General features: G+C 39.0%; 2 protein-coding genes across 3 annotated transcripts in view; one reads left to right on the top strand and one right to left on the bottom strand.

The window, feature by feature from the left end:
• Positions 1-17688, bottom strand: part of LOC137074951 (gastrula zinc finger protein XlCGF67.1-like) — an 80600-nt gene that overhangs the window by 49165 nt on the left and 13747 nt on the right. The window lies entirely within an intron of this gene.
• LOC137074938 (NLR family CARD domain-containing protein 3-like) overlaps positions 1-17688 on the top strand; it is a 52197-nt gene that overhangs the window by 32449 nt on the left and 2060 nt on the right. For both annotated transcript variants that reach the window (XM_067443039.1, XM_067443038.1), the window contains 4 exons: positions 11302-13404; positions 13686-13859; positions 14172-14345; positions 16934-16980. In XM_067443039.1, coding sequence (XP_067299140.1) covers positions 11302-13404; positions 13686-13859; positions 14172-14345; positions 16934-16980 — 2498 coding nt within the window. The remainder of the gene's footprint in view (positions 1-11301; positions 13405-13685; positions 13860-14171; positions 14346-16933; positions 16981-17688) is intronic.

The raw sequence follows: 17688 nt of genomic DNA, 5'->3' as shown, positions 1-17688 counted from the left end.
TTAATTCTTTACCTAAAAACTAACATCAGAGACCGCGACCCGTCATCTTGCGGTTTCATCGCTTTCAAGTGAAGGATCTGGTCATCCGCGAATCTCGCAAAAAGGGTGAGTTGCTGTATGAAGGACACAAAATCCGTATCTTTGAGGACTACTGCCCTGAGGTTTTGAAACTTCGCGCCGAGTATAAAGATGTGATGTCGTCACTGTACAAACGTGGTCTCAAGCCTGCGCTTCTGTTCCCTGCTAGACTGCGAATAACACTTCTAAACAATGAGAAGAAATGGCTGGCTTCTGTTGCAGAGGCCAACAACTTCATCCAAAGCCTGGACTCACAGGAAATTTGACTGTTTACGAGCAGTGGATCGGATTTGAGTCTAGACCTGTTGCCTTGATAAAGATGTTTATTTCTCTCTTCTTCTAGTTCACTAACTGCAAGGACTTCGAATCTCATTTTATGTACAGCATGGTAACTTCGGTCATATAGAATTACGCTGAATATTTTTATTTTATTTTATTTATTTAGTTATTCTTGCTTAAATGATTTGCACTTATGTTTTAATTTTGATATACAAAAGCAAACGATTTCCAATTTTCAGTCAGACTCTGTCATCCTGCGAGCGGGCTTCTTCGACAGCTTCTTTTTTCTCTCTCTCTCTCTCTCTTTCTTTGTTTAAGGTGGGCTGTTTAGTGTATGTAACATTGGATTGTTCGTTAAATTTGAAAGCTGTAAAAAAATGTTTTTGTTCTTAAACAAAGCTGATTTGGTTTATACTGAACATGTTCACCACAAAGTATCTTTTAATTGATTTATTCAGCTTAACTCATACTAGATGTGCTACTTTTGGACAGCTAGTTTTACTGTCCTTTTGCCCAATTATTTTTTTTTTTTTTGGATTTTACATTACATTTGCTCTGAAGAGTGTCTGTCAGTAATCTCTGTTGATCACTATTGAGGTTATGTACCTGTTATGGGAGGACAAGGAGTTAGGAAACTTGTCGCTATGGTAAAGTGGCTCCAGTTGCTGTTCCTGTCAGCTGGTGGGAGGGGGGGTGGTAGGGTTGGTTTGTTTTTTGTTTCTGTCTTTTTTTTTTTTTTTCTTTTTTTTTTTTCTTCTTTGTTTTTTTTTCTCCTACCCTTTGTCAATCTGTGTGCAATCATTATGGCACTTTATATCCTTATGCTACAAGCGAGATGTACTATTGGCTGGGATATTTGTGTGGGGATCTCAGAAATTTTATTATCCTCTGGGAATTAATTATCCATGATGTATAATATGACACCTCGTGGTGCACTGAAATTCACCAGCTGGAACGTCAAGGGACTGAATTCTCCTGTGAAACGAAATAAAGTTCTTAATTATTTGAAACATTTAAATACTAGCATAGCCTTTATTCAGGAAACACACCTCAGGCCCGCAGACCATCTAAGTATTAGAAAGGGCTGGGTAGGCCAGCTCCACCACTCCAGCTTTCAGGATAGGTCCCGAGGGGTAGCTATTCTCATCCATAAGTCGGTCCCTTTCTCAGTTTCTGAGGCCATCTCGGACCCCAATGGGCGTTTTATTATTCTTAGAGGACAGATCAATGGAGTTCGGTTGATTTTGGCCAATGTATATGGCCCTAACTGGGATGATGAGGCTTTTTTCAAAAAAGTTTTGTTTTCCCTCCCAGATTTGAACACCAATCAACTAATTCTGGGTGGAGATTTAAACTGCTGCTTAGACCCTCTTTTAGACCGCTCCTCATCTAAGGCCTGTCCACAGTCTAAGTCCAGCAAGATGATTCGGCTATTCATGGAGCACTATGCTATATCTGATGTTTGGCGTTTCTTTAATTCTAGCACTAAACAGTTTTCTTTCTTTTCCCCTGTACATCATACTTTCTCTCGCATTGACTATTTTCTTGCTGATAACAAACTGCTTCCACTGGTTAGTTCATGTATCTATAATACTATTGTTATTTCAGACCATGCTGCTGTTACATTTGACCTCGCCTTACCAAGCCTTTCAATGACCCGGTCCCCTTGGCGTTTCAACTCTTTGCTGCTCAATGATTCTAATTTTATTTCTGTTATTAACGATCGTATTGACCTTTTTATCTCCACAAACATTTCCCCTGATGTTTCAGCTAAGACAATTTGGGAGGCATGCAAGGCTTATCTCAGAGGAGAAATAATTTCATATTCAGCATATAAGAGAAAAATGATGACTGAAAGGAGAAATAATCTTTTGTCTACTCTGACAGAGCTCCAGTCTAATTGTGTTAATTCTACAAACTCAGATGACTTTGTTAAATTTCTCACAACAAAGACTGAGTTTGATTTACTTACTTCAAATGAGGCAACTGAAGCTTTACATAAGACTCGTTGCAATTATTATGAATTTGGTGATAAATCAAGTAAATTGCTTGCCCATCAGTTACGTCAGTCCGCAGCCTCACATCTCATTACTCAAATTTCCACCTCTGATGGGTCTTCAGTTAATCCGTTAACTATTAATGATGAGTTCAAGAATTATTTTACCTCCTTATATACCTCGGAAAGCATAGCTGAAGTAGCCCAATTTGATAGTTTTTTCAATTCCTTCAATGTGCCTTGCATTGACCCTGAAATCTCCTCAAATTTGACGGGCCCTCTTACATTGGATGAAATTAAGACCGCTCTTAGTCTAATGCAGAATGGCAAATGCCCAGGGCCGGATGGCTTTCCTGCAGAATTCTTCAAGACATTTTCTGACAAATTATCACCTCTTTTGCTTAATATGTTCAATGAGTCTTATAGCTCAGGTATTCTCCCTCATTCCTTACGGCAGGCTATCATCTCTCTTATTCCCAAAAAAGATAAAGATCCTTCCCAGTGCAGCAACTATCGCCCCATCTCCTTACTTTGCTCAGATGTGAAATTATTAGCTAAAGTCCTAGCAAGACGTCTGGAGGTGGTCCTTCCAACTATAATTTCTACGGACCAAACAGGCTTTATTAAAAATAGACATTCTTTTCATAATATCAGACGCCTCTTTAATATTCTCTATTCTTCCTCTTTAAATGAAACTCCAGAATTGGTTATTTCCATGGATGCTGAGAAAGCATTTGATAGAGTCGAATGGTGTTACTTGTTTTATACACTGAAGAAATTTGGCTTTCCTGATCAATTTACATCTTGGATTAGGCTTTTATATACATCTCCTTTGGCCTGTGTTCGAACTAATAATAACTATTCTGAGTATTTCTCCCTTGGCCGTGGGACTAGACAAGGATGCCCGCTTTCCCCCCTGTTGTTTGCAATAGCCATGGAGCCTCTGGCAATTGCTCTAAGATCCAGTATGATGGCTGGCATTCAAAGGGGAGGTTTGGAGCATAAACTGTCTTTGTATGCAGATGATCTCCTTTTATATGTGTCTGATCCTGGCACTTCCATTCCCTTGGTGCTTGATTTGCTAATCGATTTTGGCCTAATCTCAGGCTATAAATTAAATCTGAGTAAAAGTGAATTAATGCCCATCAACACAGCGGCCTTGAATTATCCATTAGCATCCCTGCCCTTTAGATCTTCTTTACAAAGTTTTAGATATCTGGGTATAAATGTGACCAAAAGCTTTTCAGATTTATTTGACCACAATTTTGTCCCATTGCTTAACCGTCTATCACAGGATTTTAATCGCTGGTCTCTCCTTCCTATATCCCTGATCGGTAGGGTTAATTGTATTAAGATGAACGTGCTCCCTAAACTTTTATATTTATTTCAGTGTATTCCCATTTTTATTCCAAAGTCTTTTTTTGCTGCACTTGATAGCTCTATTTCTAGTTTTCTTTGGAATAAAAAAACCCCCAAAATTCGGAAAGGCATTCTGCAGAAGACAAAACAGTTGGGTGGTCTGGCTCTTCCTAATTTTCTAATATATTATTGGGCAGCAAATATACGCACTACTCTTTACTGGTTCCAGCCAAGCAATTCCATCAACTCCCTATCCTGGCTGCATATTGAAAATGCCTCATGTAAATCGTCTTCCCTGGCGGCTCTCTTATGCCTCCCATATACATTGTCCCCAATGAAATATTCAAATAATGTAATTGTTAAAAACAGTCTTAAAATCTGGACCCAATTTTTGCGTCATTTCTGTCTTCATAATACTCCCCTGTTATCCCCAATACATTCTAATCCCTTGTTTCATCCCTCCATTTTAGACAGTGCATACACCTCCTGGAGGGACCTTGGGTTGGTTTCTATTGCTGACCTTTACATTGATGGTGTTTTTGCCTCTTTTGAACAATTGGCTTCTCAGTTTAATATTTCCAAAAAACATTTTTTCAGATATTTACAAATTCGAGATTTTGTTCGGAAAAAAATGGTCAACTTTCCAAATGCACCTCTCCCTTCAGATTTGGACACCATTCTGGGTGTGGATCCTTGTACAAAAGGGTCAATTTGTAAATTAGTGAATATAATTTCTCGTTTGCAATCTTCCTCTGATAACTTACGTTTGGTCTGGTCCCAGGACATTGGCACTGAGATTACCGAGGAGACATGGAAGGCAGTCCTAAAGAGGGTTTACTCCTCATCTCTCTGCGCACGTCACAGGCTCATACAGTGTAAGGTGGTTCATAGAGCCCACTGGTCTAAGACCAGGTTAGCACGCATTAACCCCTCTATTGACCCGGAATGTGATAGATGTAACTCTGGTTCAGCCACTTTAATTCACATGTTCTGGTCCTGCCCGGCCCTATCTTCCTTTTGGAGGCAAATCTTTATCTCATTGTCAGCCATTACCACTGCGGATATTCCACTCTGCCCAGTCACAGCTTTATTTGGGGTTCTACTGCCTGGCCATTCTTTGCCCTCTCACTTTTCAGATTTTGTAGCCTTTCTGACTCTTTTAGCTAGGCGTTTAATTCTGTTGAATTGGAAAAGCCCTCACCCTCCGTCTCACGCTCATTGGATAAGGGATGCTCTTTATTTTATGAAACTGGAGAAAATTAGGTATTCTCTTCACCGACCTAGTACCATCTTCATTAAGCTTTGGCAGCCCCTTCGTGAACATATCCAAACTCTTCAGCTTGACCCTGCTCTTTGTATGTGACCCCCTTTTTCTCCCCCCACATCTATCACCAGTCTAAAAGTAGATACTAATCTTGTATTGTCTGACCGTGCTGTATTCACTATATGCATGATTGTACTGTATGTGTTTTTGTTTTTTGTTTTGTTTTTTTTTTTATAGGGGAAAATAATCCTCTGGGCATCTTTGTACTGTAATGTTTTGTGTTTTCATCCTCCCCTGCTTCCATTATGTTTTAATTTATGTTTGTATGTTCTTGTTTTGTAATGTTTAAAGTGTATAAATAAATCTTAAATAAATAAAAACTAACATTAGTTTTTAGGTAAAGAAATTTAATAAAGTAATCAAATGTAAAATAATTGTATATTTCACTGTTTCAATGAATGATTAATCCTTATTAAACTTACACAAGCTTTTCAATCTAGAGCTGTGAGTGATATATTTTGTTTGACAGACAGCAGTAAAGGCTGCAACATACTCCGCAAGAACAGAGAAAAAAGTTCTCGCTCCCAGGGCTGCGAGAACAAAAGAACGTAATTTTGTTCTCGCAGCCCTGGTTTGAGAGTTCTCGCAGCTTGTTCTCGACACATCGCCTGAGCAGAAATTGGGCGTGGTTAATGCAGAGAAACGCAGATGATCGGCACCTGCTTTTCTCGTGAAGTATGAAATGTACTGGCAAGAACGAACGTTGTTCTTGTTTTTGCCACCTCGAGAAAACAAACAAATTTCTTTGTTCTTGCAGAGTATGTTCCAAGCTTAAAGGCTACTGCCCCTTTAAGACCCAATGCAGGGATATGCGTTGTCTTTCTCGACTGTATACAGTTCACTTAAGGCATATACAGACTATAGCCCCGTTTCCACCAAAATTACCCGGAACTATTTGTACCAGGAACTTTTTTACAGGAACTTTTCTCCCCCCCAGACCTGCAGCTGTCTGCGTTTCGACCGCGATAAAAGTTCCGAGAAGATTAGGCAAATTAGTCCGGTGATGTAGGACTGCGCGCGACTGTTCCTCCAAATCAGTGAAGGACAGTAATCATTTGTGTGTGTACCGATTGAAAGATTTAGTGATCTGTTTACATGAGACGTTATCTAAACCGATCTGGTGTTTACATGTGATGACTTTCAATCGCAATCATTTTGTCATATGCAGTTTGTCTGCCGCACCAAAAATGTCAACGCTGTTTTCTCCAGCAGCTGAATGTGTTAACTGTAGCCATAGCAACTCTTAACGGCCACCAGGACTAATACAGTATTATTTATAGCTATTTGTTGTAAAGTGTAATAATCATCTCAGAAAAAAAAATCTTCTGTCAGGCGCAGTTAAAGTAAAAACTGCCTGGGGCAATATACGCTGTGTCATTACTCCAACATTATCTTCATAACTTACGAAATAAAAAGTTTACCCCTCAGAAAAATGTACTTTCCTCTCTTGTCAACATGAGCGTGGCGCGCGCCGTCACGTCATGTAAGGACGCACACTTAAAAGTAATCGGTCAGGTCGTTTACATGGTGAAAAAAAATTAATAACGAGTATGGACGAGATTCAAGCTTTGCTGCTTTTGCTGGTTATGTATAGGTTTACTAAAGAGGTAATTAACAATGACAGAAAAGAGCACTAATATGCAGATTCAGCAGCATGCAGCATATTCAGAAAGCTTGTAAAGCTAGATTTAAAATGACAATGTATATTATTATCAGCTATTACGGACATTGAACGTGAGATGGCTGAGACGACCGCGCGCCACCAGACAGAGAGCAAAGACTGATATTTACTGAACGTAGAACGAACCTCGCAAAAGACTTTTAAAAATGCCGGTTGAACTGCGTGAGCTCAACCAATCAGCATGTTCAGCGCCCAAGTCCCGCCCTCGAAAGTTCCTGAACTTTGAAAAAGTACTACCTCGCGAGCAGGGCCGTTTGGAGGGGGAAATATTTACCCGGAACTTCAATTTTACCCTGGTTCCTGCGGTCTAAACACACGAAGTACCACCCAAAGTTCCTAGTTCCTGGGTAAAGTTCCTGTGGTGGAAACGGGGCTTATGTCTGCTTGGATACTCATCAAGATGGACATGTAGACATACTTTCTGTGTGAGTTTGTTCGTTCAAGCGCAAGACTTCAAAGATAACTCAATATTTGCTTGTGGTGGGACGTTTGCACGCTTTGGGACGAGTGCACAGAGAGAGAAACATACATAAAGTATTATTTTTAGGGATGCACCGAATCCAGGATTCGGATTCGGATTCGGCCGAATATTGGGCTTTTTGACTGGGTTCGGTTTCTGCCGAACCTTAGATTTTCCACCGAACCGAACCCGCTTGCACTACGCGATACTGGTCGATGATGCCGCGGTTGATTGTAGCACGTGTTTACTAGGTGGACCGTTCGAATGCAGTAGGCTGTGGGAGAGTGAAAATGACGTGTGCGCGCTGCTGCTATTGTGTTGAGTCGAGTGCGTCGTAAAGCTGTGTCATCCCTAACAGCGGGAAAAAAACTTTATTCAAAATAAAAATATGGCTTTTAATCAGATACAGCCATACATCTATGATCCGGAATCAGACCCAGAGGCTGCAGTTGAACAGGAGCAGCAGCAAAAACGACTAGAGCAGGACGTCTCTATGTGGTACAAGTTATACACTAACTATATAATATGCTTAGCGGCTTGTGTTATTTACATATTTATACTTGAATTATATCGTCGTATTTTTGTCTTTGAAGGTGTACATGGTGGAAGTGCAGTTGTGCACGTGTGTGTGTGTGTTTACGCGTGGTTTGTGTAGACAATTGTAACGTTAGTAAGCGGACTGGTTTTGCACTAAGTTAGTGTTTACATAGAAAGACATGGAATAGTAGCGCATTTGAATGAAGAAGCGCGCTTATTTAGTTCAACATATTTCCCCACTCTTTGTGTATTGTTGTTTGGAGTGCTTTTACAATACACAAACATAAAGTTACACATATAGTGGGCAGCTAAACAAATGTACACGCACTACACATCGCATGCTCCATTGATCAATTAACTATACGTGATCATGTTTGGGCTACTTGATGAGCATAGACATTTGAAGCAGTCTCACAGCCTGCGGTTCTAACGTTGGGACCTTTATCGTTGGGACTGCTCCATCCTTCAGCATTAGGCGATCGGAAAATCCGGCGTCGAGCTGGGCCTTGTTTATGAAACAGTCGGCACCGAAATGCAGCGAACAGATATAAACATTCGCGCAACTCAGTTGCTGATCCGGAAAAGCAAATTACATCCACTGTTGCCTTAACGGGGGGTTTTGGGGGAATCTGTGCAGGACTGTCTTGGTCTGGCAACCAAAAACGCACTTTTTTGGTGACATTGTAATTGTGCACATCACCTGTGCAGCGCATCCTACAAGCCAGCGCTTTGATGGGCGTAGCCTGTTACTTTCGCTCTCTCTCTCTCTCCCTCTCTCTCTCCCTCTCTCTCTCACGCTCACGCTCTTCCGGTAGAATTGTCCATAAGGCCCATACAAGGAAATTCCGCCCCCATTAACGTCAAGGGGACGCATGATCGCAAAAAACTTGCCGAAACTTATGACTAACCGGAAGTAGTATTTTTGACAAAGAAATACTCCCATCAAACGTCCACCTTAACTTTTGAAACTTTGTCCATGTTTAGTATGGGAATCCAAGTCTTTAACAGTGTAAAAAGATCAGTATGCATGAAACAGCATTTCACCCCCCCTTTAATGTGTTTACTGTGATAATGGACTGAGGATGGGAGTTGGATTCGGTATCCCGTTTCGGATTCGGCAGAATCTTAACCAGTGGATTCGGTATTCGGCCGAACCTCAAAAATCTGGATTCGGTGCATCCCTAATTATTTTTAAGTTACAAACCATATTAAATATGCGTCATCAGATGTGAGATGAACGACGGTGCAAGTGCACCTTTTGCACGACAACCCTGCTCTTGTCAGACAGCACACCGGTTGGGAAACGCTGGTATAGACCCAGCTCCCAACCCAACTTTGAGAATAGATTAACGGCGTTATTTTTTTTAGCCCCCAATAAGAGTCGCACGTTAACCCAGCACGTTAACGCCAATAACGGCCCACCATATATATATTAGGGCCGGGACTTTAACGCGTTAATTAAGATTAATTAATTACGGGACTTTAACTCGTTAATTAAGATTACTTACGCAAAAAATAAATAACAATTTTAACTACACTTATTTTTGCATCACGGAACGTTTTTCAATGAATGAGTTTCGACGGACCGATTATACTGGAACACCAACTAGCGTTCACGAGTCACGCATAGGAGTCACGACGGTCACAACTTATGGTCACGACAACAACAAACCATAGTGAACATTTACGAAGAAGCTGATGAGATTTTGTTTTAAAAAACGAAAGGATGGAAGCGTCGACAAGAGCATGGTTTTGTGGAAGCTATACAACAAGGAATTTGCATATCACTGCAACACATCGAGCCTCAAATATCGCAAATATGCTATTGCTATACTTAATGGAAAACACAATGGTTAAATTGCAATGGTCTGCTGGACTGAAATAAATAAACAATATTTTGTTGATTAAGCTTATTTATTCAGTCATTTTTCAATGGTATACTAAAAATCCATGTGAAAAATTACTTCTCACTGTTCTCAGGTCAAATATTTATATGCAATTAAAATGCGATTAATTTCGATTAATTAATTACACAGCCTCTAATTAGATAGATTTTTTAATCGAGTCCCGGCCCATATATATATATATATATATATATATATATATATATATATATATATATATATATATATATATATATACTAAGATAAATAAAAATTCATTTAAAAATCAAATCAGTAATCAAATCAGTTCATAAACTTAATCTAGAAATTAAAATGTAATTAATTACTAGAAATATTATAATAATTTCAAAGTAGACAGAGCTTTTATTTAGCCTGCTTGGAATGAAGACCTTTGAGTTTGTTTGTTTTTTGTTTTTACAAAGGCTATATTATTTATTTATTTATTTATTAATCGAAGTACACTATAATGTACAATAGTAATAATATATTTGTTCTTTCATAGTATACCAAACTTTTCATGATGGGTTGTTGTGAAAACCTTTGATTTCCTGTGTGTATATGGAACAACAAATGTTGATAGTTTTATCAAATTAATTATTAAGTGACTGTGACTCTACCAATGAAGTTCATATGTCCTCATATAGGGCAACAGCAGATACTGAAATCATTGCGAATGTCACACGTGCTTCAACTTATGTAGTAGTAGACGAAGCTGTGGGGCTCATTCACACAGACATGGCAAACCGACTTCAGATTTCAATTACAGTCTTTATGAGCTTTAATATTACAGTCACTAGTTTGTATCGATTATCTGATTCATTGTACAGGAATACTTTTGATCTATTCATCCCAAAAATGCCAAATTATATGACCTCCTGCTTTCTAGAGTAAGCTCCATTTCTTACTGGAATCTTTGATTTCATCTGTGTTTTCCGCATCGTGAAAATCATGTTATTACCATTAGTGTAATAAGGATATGCAGTTAATAGAGGTCCACTGAATAGATACAACAGCTGTTTCAGCAATTTCACGACTGCTATGGCGGTTTTTTAAAAATTAATATCGGTTGCAAAATTGAAACTTTTACTGGATGAACCATTTTACCACCCAGCACTAGTCTCAAGTTTTTAAGTTAGTCTGGACTTGTGTGCAGCTTTTGGGGAAGTGTTACGAGAGCATTTTGTTAATTTAGATTACTTCCCTTTGCTCTTTAGTCAATCATTAACCATTATGATTAGAAGTAACAGTATAAGCATGTGGATTCACACATCATCAAATCACGCTTCTGTAAACTGAGAAAAACAGAAATTAAGAATATAAAAGAAATAAAATAATTAGGACTTCACAAAAGATGGCTCCAGACTGCGATTAAAACAATTGCATTTGTGACCAAAAATATATTGTTTTTACTGAGATTCCCACTGGGGACAATATAAATGCACGTTATGATTAAAAAATTGCGTGCCTTTTCACCGGCATGTTCTGTGATGAGCCCTTGTCTTTATCGAGCAAAATGCTGACGGCTGTGCCAGTATGACAGATAGAAAACGACAGAGACAGGTCAATGAAATTGTAACACAAGGTGCAGCACACGAATCAGGGGCAAAAAAAAACTTAATTGGGACATCCCTATTTTCTAATATCAATTAAACTTTTCTTGTTTTCTTTCTCTTATATTTGCAGTGTGGAGAATGATCTGGTCCAGCTTCAGTCCAAATGTGGAATCTGTAAGAGGTTTCTGAAAGATGCTGTCTCTATCAGCTGTAGGCACAGTTTTTGCAGAAAATGTATCAACAGCTACTGGGATTTGTTCAGTTCATCAAAAGACTTTGACTGTCCCCAATGCAGAAAGAGATCAAGAAAACGTCCTATTTTAGAAAACGTCACAGAAGGATCCAATTCTGCTGGTACGTCTCATTGTTACACAAAAGCAGCCATGCTAAAGGAGACTAGCAAACTTCAGCAGGATTCTCAACAACCAATACATGATGAACTACAGAGAGTCAAAGTACAACACAAAACCAGCATGAAGAACAAGTATGAGAGATTATTTGAGGGAATGAAACTTCAGGAAAATGAAACCCTCCTGAACAGGATCTACACACAGCTCTACATCATAGAGGGAGAGAGAGATGGGGTGAATGAAGAACATGAAGTTTTACAGATGGAGAAAACAGCCAGAACACAACACTCACAAGACACTCCAATCTACTGCAATGACATCTTTAAAGCCTCACCTGAACCAGGATGTGTGGAGAAAGAGAAAGTCAAGACTGTTCTTACTAAAGGCATAGCTGGAATCGGAAAAACCGTCTCTGTGCAGAAGTTCATTCTGGACTGGGCTGAAGGAAGAGCCAATCAGGATGTAGATTTCATGTTTGTGCTTCCATTTCGAGAGCTGAACTTGATCCAAGATCATCAGTGCAGTCTTCACAGACTTCTGCTGGACTTTCATCCTGAACTTCAAGAACTAGACTCAAGGATTTTTGAAGAGTGCAAAGTTGTGTTCATCTTTGATGGTCTGGATGAAAGCAGAATCACACTGATGTTTTCAGATGCTCATGAAGTTTCTGATGTGACTGAGACTTCATCAGTGGATGAGTTGATGTCAAAGCTCATTAAAGGAGAGCTGCTTCCCTCTGCTCTCATCTGGATCACATCCAGACCAGCAGCAGCCAATCAAATCCCCTCCAAATACATTAACCGTCTGACAGAGATTCAGGGATTTAATGAGCCTCAGAAAGAGGAATATTTCAGGAAGAGAATCAGTGACAAGCATCAAGCCAGCAGAATCATCTCACACATCAGGAAGGCAAGAAGCCTCCACATCATGTGCCACATACCCGTCTTCTGCTGGATCTCATCCACTGTGCTTCAAAAGCTCCTGGAAGAAGATCTGAGTGCAGAAATCCCCCAAACACTGACTGAAATGTACATCCACTTCCTGCTGATTCAGATCAACATGAGGAATCAGAAGTATGAAGAGAGAGATCCACAGAAACTCCTGCAGTTCAACAGAGAAGTGATTTTGAAACTTGCTGAACTGGCTTTCAATCAGCTGATGAAAGGCAATGTGATGTTCTACGAGGAGGACCTAAGAGAGAGTGGCATTGATGTCACTGATGCCTCAGTGTATTCTGGGATTTGCACTGAGATCTTCAAGGAGGAATCTGTGATTCATCGAAGGAAAGTCTACAGTTTTTTACATTTAAGCTTTCAGGAGTTTTTGGCAGCGTTTTTCATGTTTGTTTCATATTTACACAAAAATAATGAGGTTCTGAAATCGTTTCTGAGAGGAAACTCCAAAACACAGCACGAGAATCTTCATCTGGATGTAGTTCTGAAAGGAGTAATAAATAAAGCCCTCCAGAGTAAAAATGGACAGCTGGATCTTTTTCTGCGGTTTCTGCTGGGCATCTCACTGGAGTCCAATCAGAGGCTCTTACAGGATCTACTGACACACAGAGAGAACAGCTCAGAGAGCATTGAAAAAGTGATCCAACACATCAAACAAGTTCAAAAGAAGAATGCCAGTCCTGAAAGATGGATAAATCTTTCACACTGCTTGCTTGAAATTAAGGACAATTCTCTTTTTGAAGAAATGAAGACATTTTTAAGCTCTGAAACAAATAAAACACTTTCTCTTACACAATGTTCTGCTTTGGCAAACATGATCTTGATGTCAGATGAGGTGCTGGATGTGTTAGATCTTGGAAAGTATAACATGAAATCAAGAGATGGTCAGAAGAGGCTGGTACCTGCTGTTAGGAACTGCAGAAAAGCTCTGTGAGTAATTATCTACTGTAAACAAATGTGATGCAATTGAGCACAAGCATGAAGTCATGGGAGCTGATTCCTTTAGATTTAACTGTTTAGTTTAGTTGTGTTTTCATTTGCTTGTTCATTGTGCTATTGAGTTAAAACTAAACTAAAACTAACTAAGTAAATCTAAAAAAGTAAACTAAATGTTCATTGATGTTAAACTTAATCTAAATTTAGGTATACAAGTTGCTTTGTGAAAACTGCTAGAAAACTGACAGACACTTTTTTTGTTTTTATCTTTTCAGATTGGCAAGCTGTAACCTTACTGATCAGTGTTGCGAAATTGTTGCATCAGCTCTACAATCATCAAACTCCTGTCTGAGAGAGCTGGACCTGAGTAACAATGACCTGAGGGATTCAGGAGTGAAGCTGCTCTCTGTTGGGCTGAAAAGTCCAAACTGTCAGCTGGAGATACTGAGGTATGTAAAAGGTTTTTTTTTTAACTAGTATGTTATATCAGGATAATATATCAGGAGTTTATGGATTATATGACTTGATTTGTGTCTGTAAAATTGGGGTAGCCAAACCTGCTCCTGAAGGGCTACCTTCCTGTAGACTTCAGTTTAAACCTTGCTCCCACACACCTTCCTGTTATTTTACAAGTCATTTTGAACAACTTGATTAAAAGGTTCAGTTGTGTTTAATTAGGGTCGGAGCTAAAATATAATGTAGATTAAATGAGTGTTGATGCATGTCTGCATATTATCTGACTGTTTATTTTTTGTATGTAGATTGGCTGGCTGTATGTTGACAGAGGAAAGCTGCTGTTATCTGGCTTCAGCACTGAGTTCAAATCCCTCACACTTGAGAGAGCTGGATCTGAGCTACAATCACCTTGGACAATCAGGAGTTAAGAAGCTCTCTGATACACTAAACAGTCCTAACTGCACATTGGAAATACTTAAGTATGTATGGCACTAATACTGATAATAATAATCACTAATAATCATTCTATACAGTGTGAGTGTGCCTGTTATAATCTTGAAATATATTGGGTTAATCATTTTTTCTCAAACTATAGGCTCCAAATTCTTTGAGGATCATGTGAAAATACAAACATTCATAAGTAAATATTGCGGTAGAAAGATGAGGCACTAACAACATAGCTCTAAATTGAGTTTAATTTAATCCTTGTTGGTGCAACCTACCCTAAAACTTCTGTAGATTTAGTCAAAAAAAATCTTATGATATTTAGTCAACTAAAACTAGACTAATCCTAAAAAAAATGACATGACTAAAATATGACAAATTAAATGGCATTTTAATCAAAAGACTATGACTAAAACTAAATAAAAATTTGCTGTCAAAATTACCACTGCTTCTAGGCATGGCAAGTGCTTTATCGGTTTAGATCGTTGCCAGAGGAAAGCTATTGGTATCTGACTTCAGCTCAAACCTTGCAAGTGATGGAGGTAGAGGTCTTCATGGGTCCAAAAATTCGCACCCGAATCCGAAGAGACCTGCAATGTTCAACACAGATCCGACCCGAAACCGTCTATTATTTCAAAAACTGGACCCGGACCCGTGCAGATCCGAAAATGGCAAAAATATAGTACCCGGAACCGACATGGACCCATCTATTATTTGATAGCTGGAACCGAACCCGCCGGGAAGACACAGACCCGACTGGACCCGATTGTCATATTACACAATAAACTGCCTACCTAACGATCTATAGCCGTTGTCTCTCTTCCTTGTAGGCCTACCTTGAAAAGTTAACTTGCATAATAACGTTGACTGTTTGCCATTTTTTAACTAATAACTATTGCTCGTTCAGTGTCATGGCCGCTTGCGTTAGCATTATTTATTTGCCATAATCTCTCTGAGCCGAGTCTGACTAGCAGAAATTTAAGATTAAACAAGATGGTTCATTCGTATTATTTTTAAAGTCATTACAGTCACTGCGGAAGCTCGGGTTGCCATAGAAACATGATACGCACTTGAGACTGCACTCGCATGTCAGCTGGAGCACCTGAAATATGAGGTTTTTTAACGCATTTTGAGCATCACAGAAAACATTTATGTGACAGTTCACCTGAGGTCTTGTCGCAGATTTGAAATATATTATTGAGCACATTATTACCGCGCGTATGCATTAAATCTGCCCGCTTTCTAAACGGCTGAGAGAGCGCGAGAGAGAGAGAGTGAGAGCTTTTGTTGTTGTTGTGTATTTCTAAACCTCATTTCACACTTTTCTCATCCTAATTTAGCAATTTGTAAGTTACACAAAACACACAAGCCGCGCTGACTCTCACGGCCAGGTGTTCTCCGAGTCCGATTGACGTATTACATGCTACAACATTAACAGACCCGGGATCCGAAGTAATAGATTAGGACCCGACCCGGACCCGGCTGACCATTTAAAATATAGACCCCAACCCGTACGGGTCCCGGGTCGGATCCCGGGGTCCACGGGTCTCGGGTGCCCCGTGAAGACCTCTAGATGGAGGAGAGTGAATTAGTTGATGGATTGCATTTTGCAGACTGAGGAAAAGCTCACCTGAGAGAAAGTCAAGACTTGCATGCTTTAAGTAGCACTGCCAACACCTGTGGTGTTGACCTACACCTCAGTAACCTTCTGGCAAGCCTTTATTACATTATACGGTGGACTGGGATATGTGCTTTATAAGTACTATTAAATAGCCAAGATCAAAAAATAGTCATAATAATAATCAACTAGTTAATAGTGAGAATTGGACCCTAAACTAAAGTTTTACCAATATTGTTTACCATCAGGACTCCATGCATTGGATAATATCTAAACGTTATCCCTTATCCCGTCATCTTCCAATCTTTTCCACCCTCTTTTTTAAAAATCCTTTTCTATTCCGTGTATTTAAGTTTTTAACCAACCTTTTAAGTCCAGGCTTATTTTTGTTTGCCTTTTTCTTTTATCAGCCCAGAATTGCCTTGCATAAAGCACAAGAGGCCTGTATCGGTCGTCTACTTGGTGACAGATATTATGAGTTTATCTATTACTGGTAACAATTACAGAAACGAAGCAGAATAATTTTAGCTTGACTGAATGCTTTCTTTTCCACTTAAGGAGTTAAAACTTTAAATAGTAGATCAGTTGTTGCTTTCATTGGCTTTAGTCCTCAACAGTGTATTTATAGATGTTATTACAGAAAGTATTTATAGCTGTAATTAAATTTACAATGTGAACTCCTGTCTGTACACAACATGTGCATTGTATCAAATTAATTTAAATATTAGCCCATAGTAGTTAAAGACACTTAATAAAAAGTGGGACATTTTTTTTTAAATAAAGATTGAATTAGTAAGAGAGGAGGAGATGATATTGTGCTTCAATGCAGTGTTTGACTGGTGTGAACAGGGTTGTGTCTCAATAAACAGAATAAACTGTGTGATGCAAAGGGTCGGGGGACCACCATGTATTGCCAGTTATATGTATGTGACTAATATGTTTACAAATGCATTCATTTTGTATTAAATCTACAGAATATGACATGTCTGCATGTTTTTTTCCCAGCATAGACCATGGAGGAGAGATAAGAATTACACCAGGACCAAAAAAATGTAGGTTTACGCTCACACACACACACACACACACACACACACACACACACACAATGGCTGGGTGGAATGACATTATAAAGTTATCAGTGGACATGACAGCTTTAGATCCCTTACATATTTAAGTAAATGTTTTATGATAAAACATAAATTAATTTAAAAAGGCACATTTTGTGGCACAATTGAGGGCTGTTTTTCAAACCTATTGGTCATAGCACACAAAATAATTGTATACTAATTATGAGTAGTTTTATACACACTATCATTGTATGTGTCCAACTGCTCTGTTTTAACTCTTTCCCAGCCAAACACATAATTTTCCGTTATTTGTGAGAAAACGCTTCCCGGCTAAAAACTGAATTTTATGGGTTTTCACTGTTAGACGCTAGAGGGCGCTATTACACATCTTCTGAATGAGTACGGAATCTCCCGATCAAAATACACGCGAAGAAGACGCAGTAAAACAAACGATTGTATGTAAGCAGATGCATATGAAAAATAATGTGATCATCCACATTAAACATATAAATCAGAACTATCTGATGTTAGTGAATGAGATGTGGACCCAGGACGAGCTACAGGACTGAAGCATTAGAGGTGTTGATGGACTCAATCTCCTCTTTCACAAAAACATGATTTTCTCAGCTTTTTGTTCAAAATGTTCCTTTTTTATGAAACTTACCCATGTTCAAGTGTTGATAAAAAATGAAA

This window comes from Pseudorasbora parva, chromosome 5, assembly GCF_024679245.1.
Source record: "Pseudorasbora parva isolate DD20220531a chromosome 5, ASM2467924v1, whole genome shotgun sequence".
Taxonomy (NCBI): Eukaryota; Metazoa; Chordata; class Actinopteri; order Cypriniformes; family Gobionidae; genus Pseudorasbora; species Pseudorasbora parva.
Note: the sequence above shows the minus strand (reverse complement) of the source record. Positions and strands in the feature narration are given on the sequence as shown.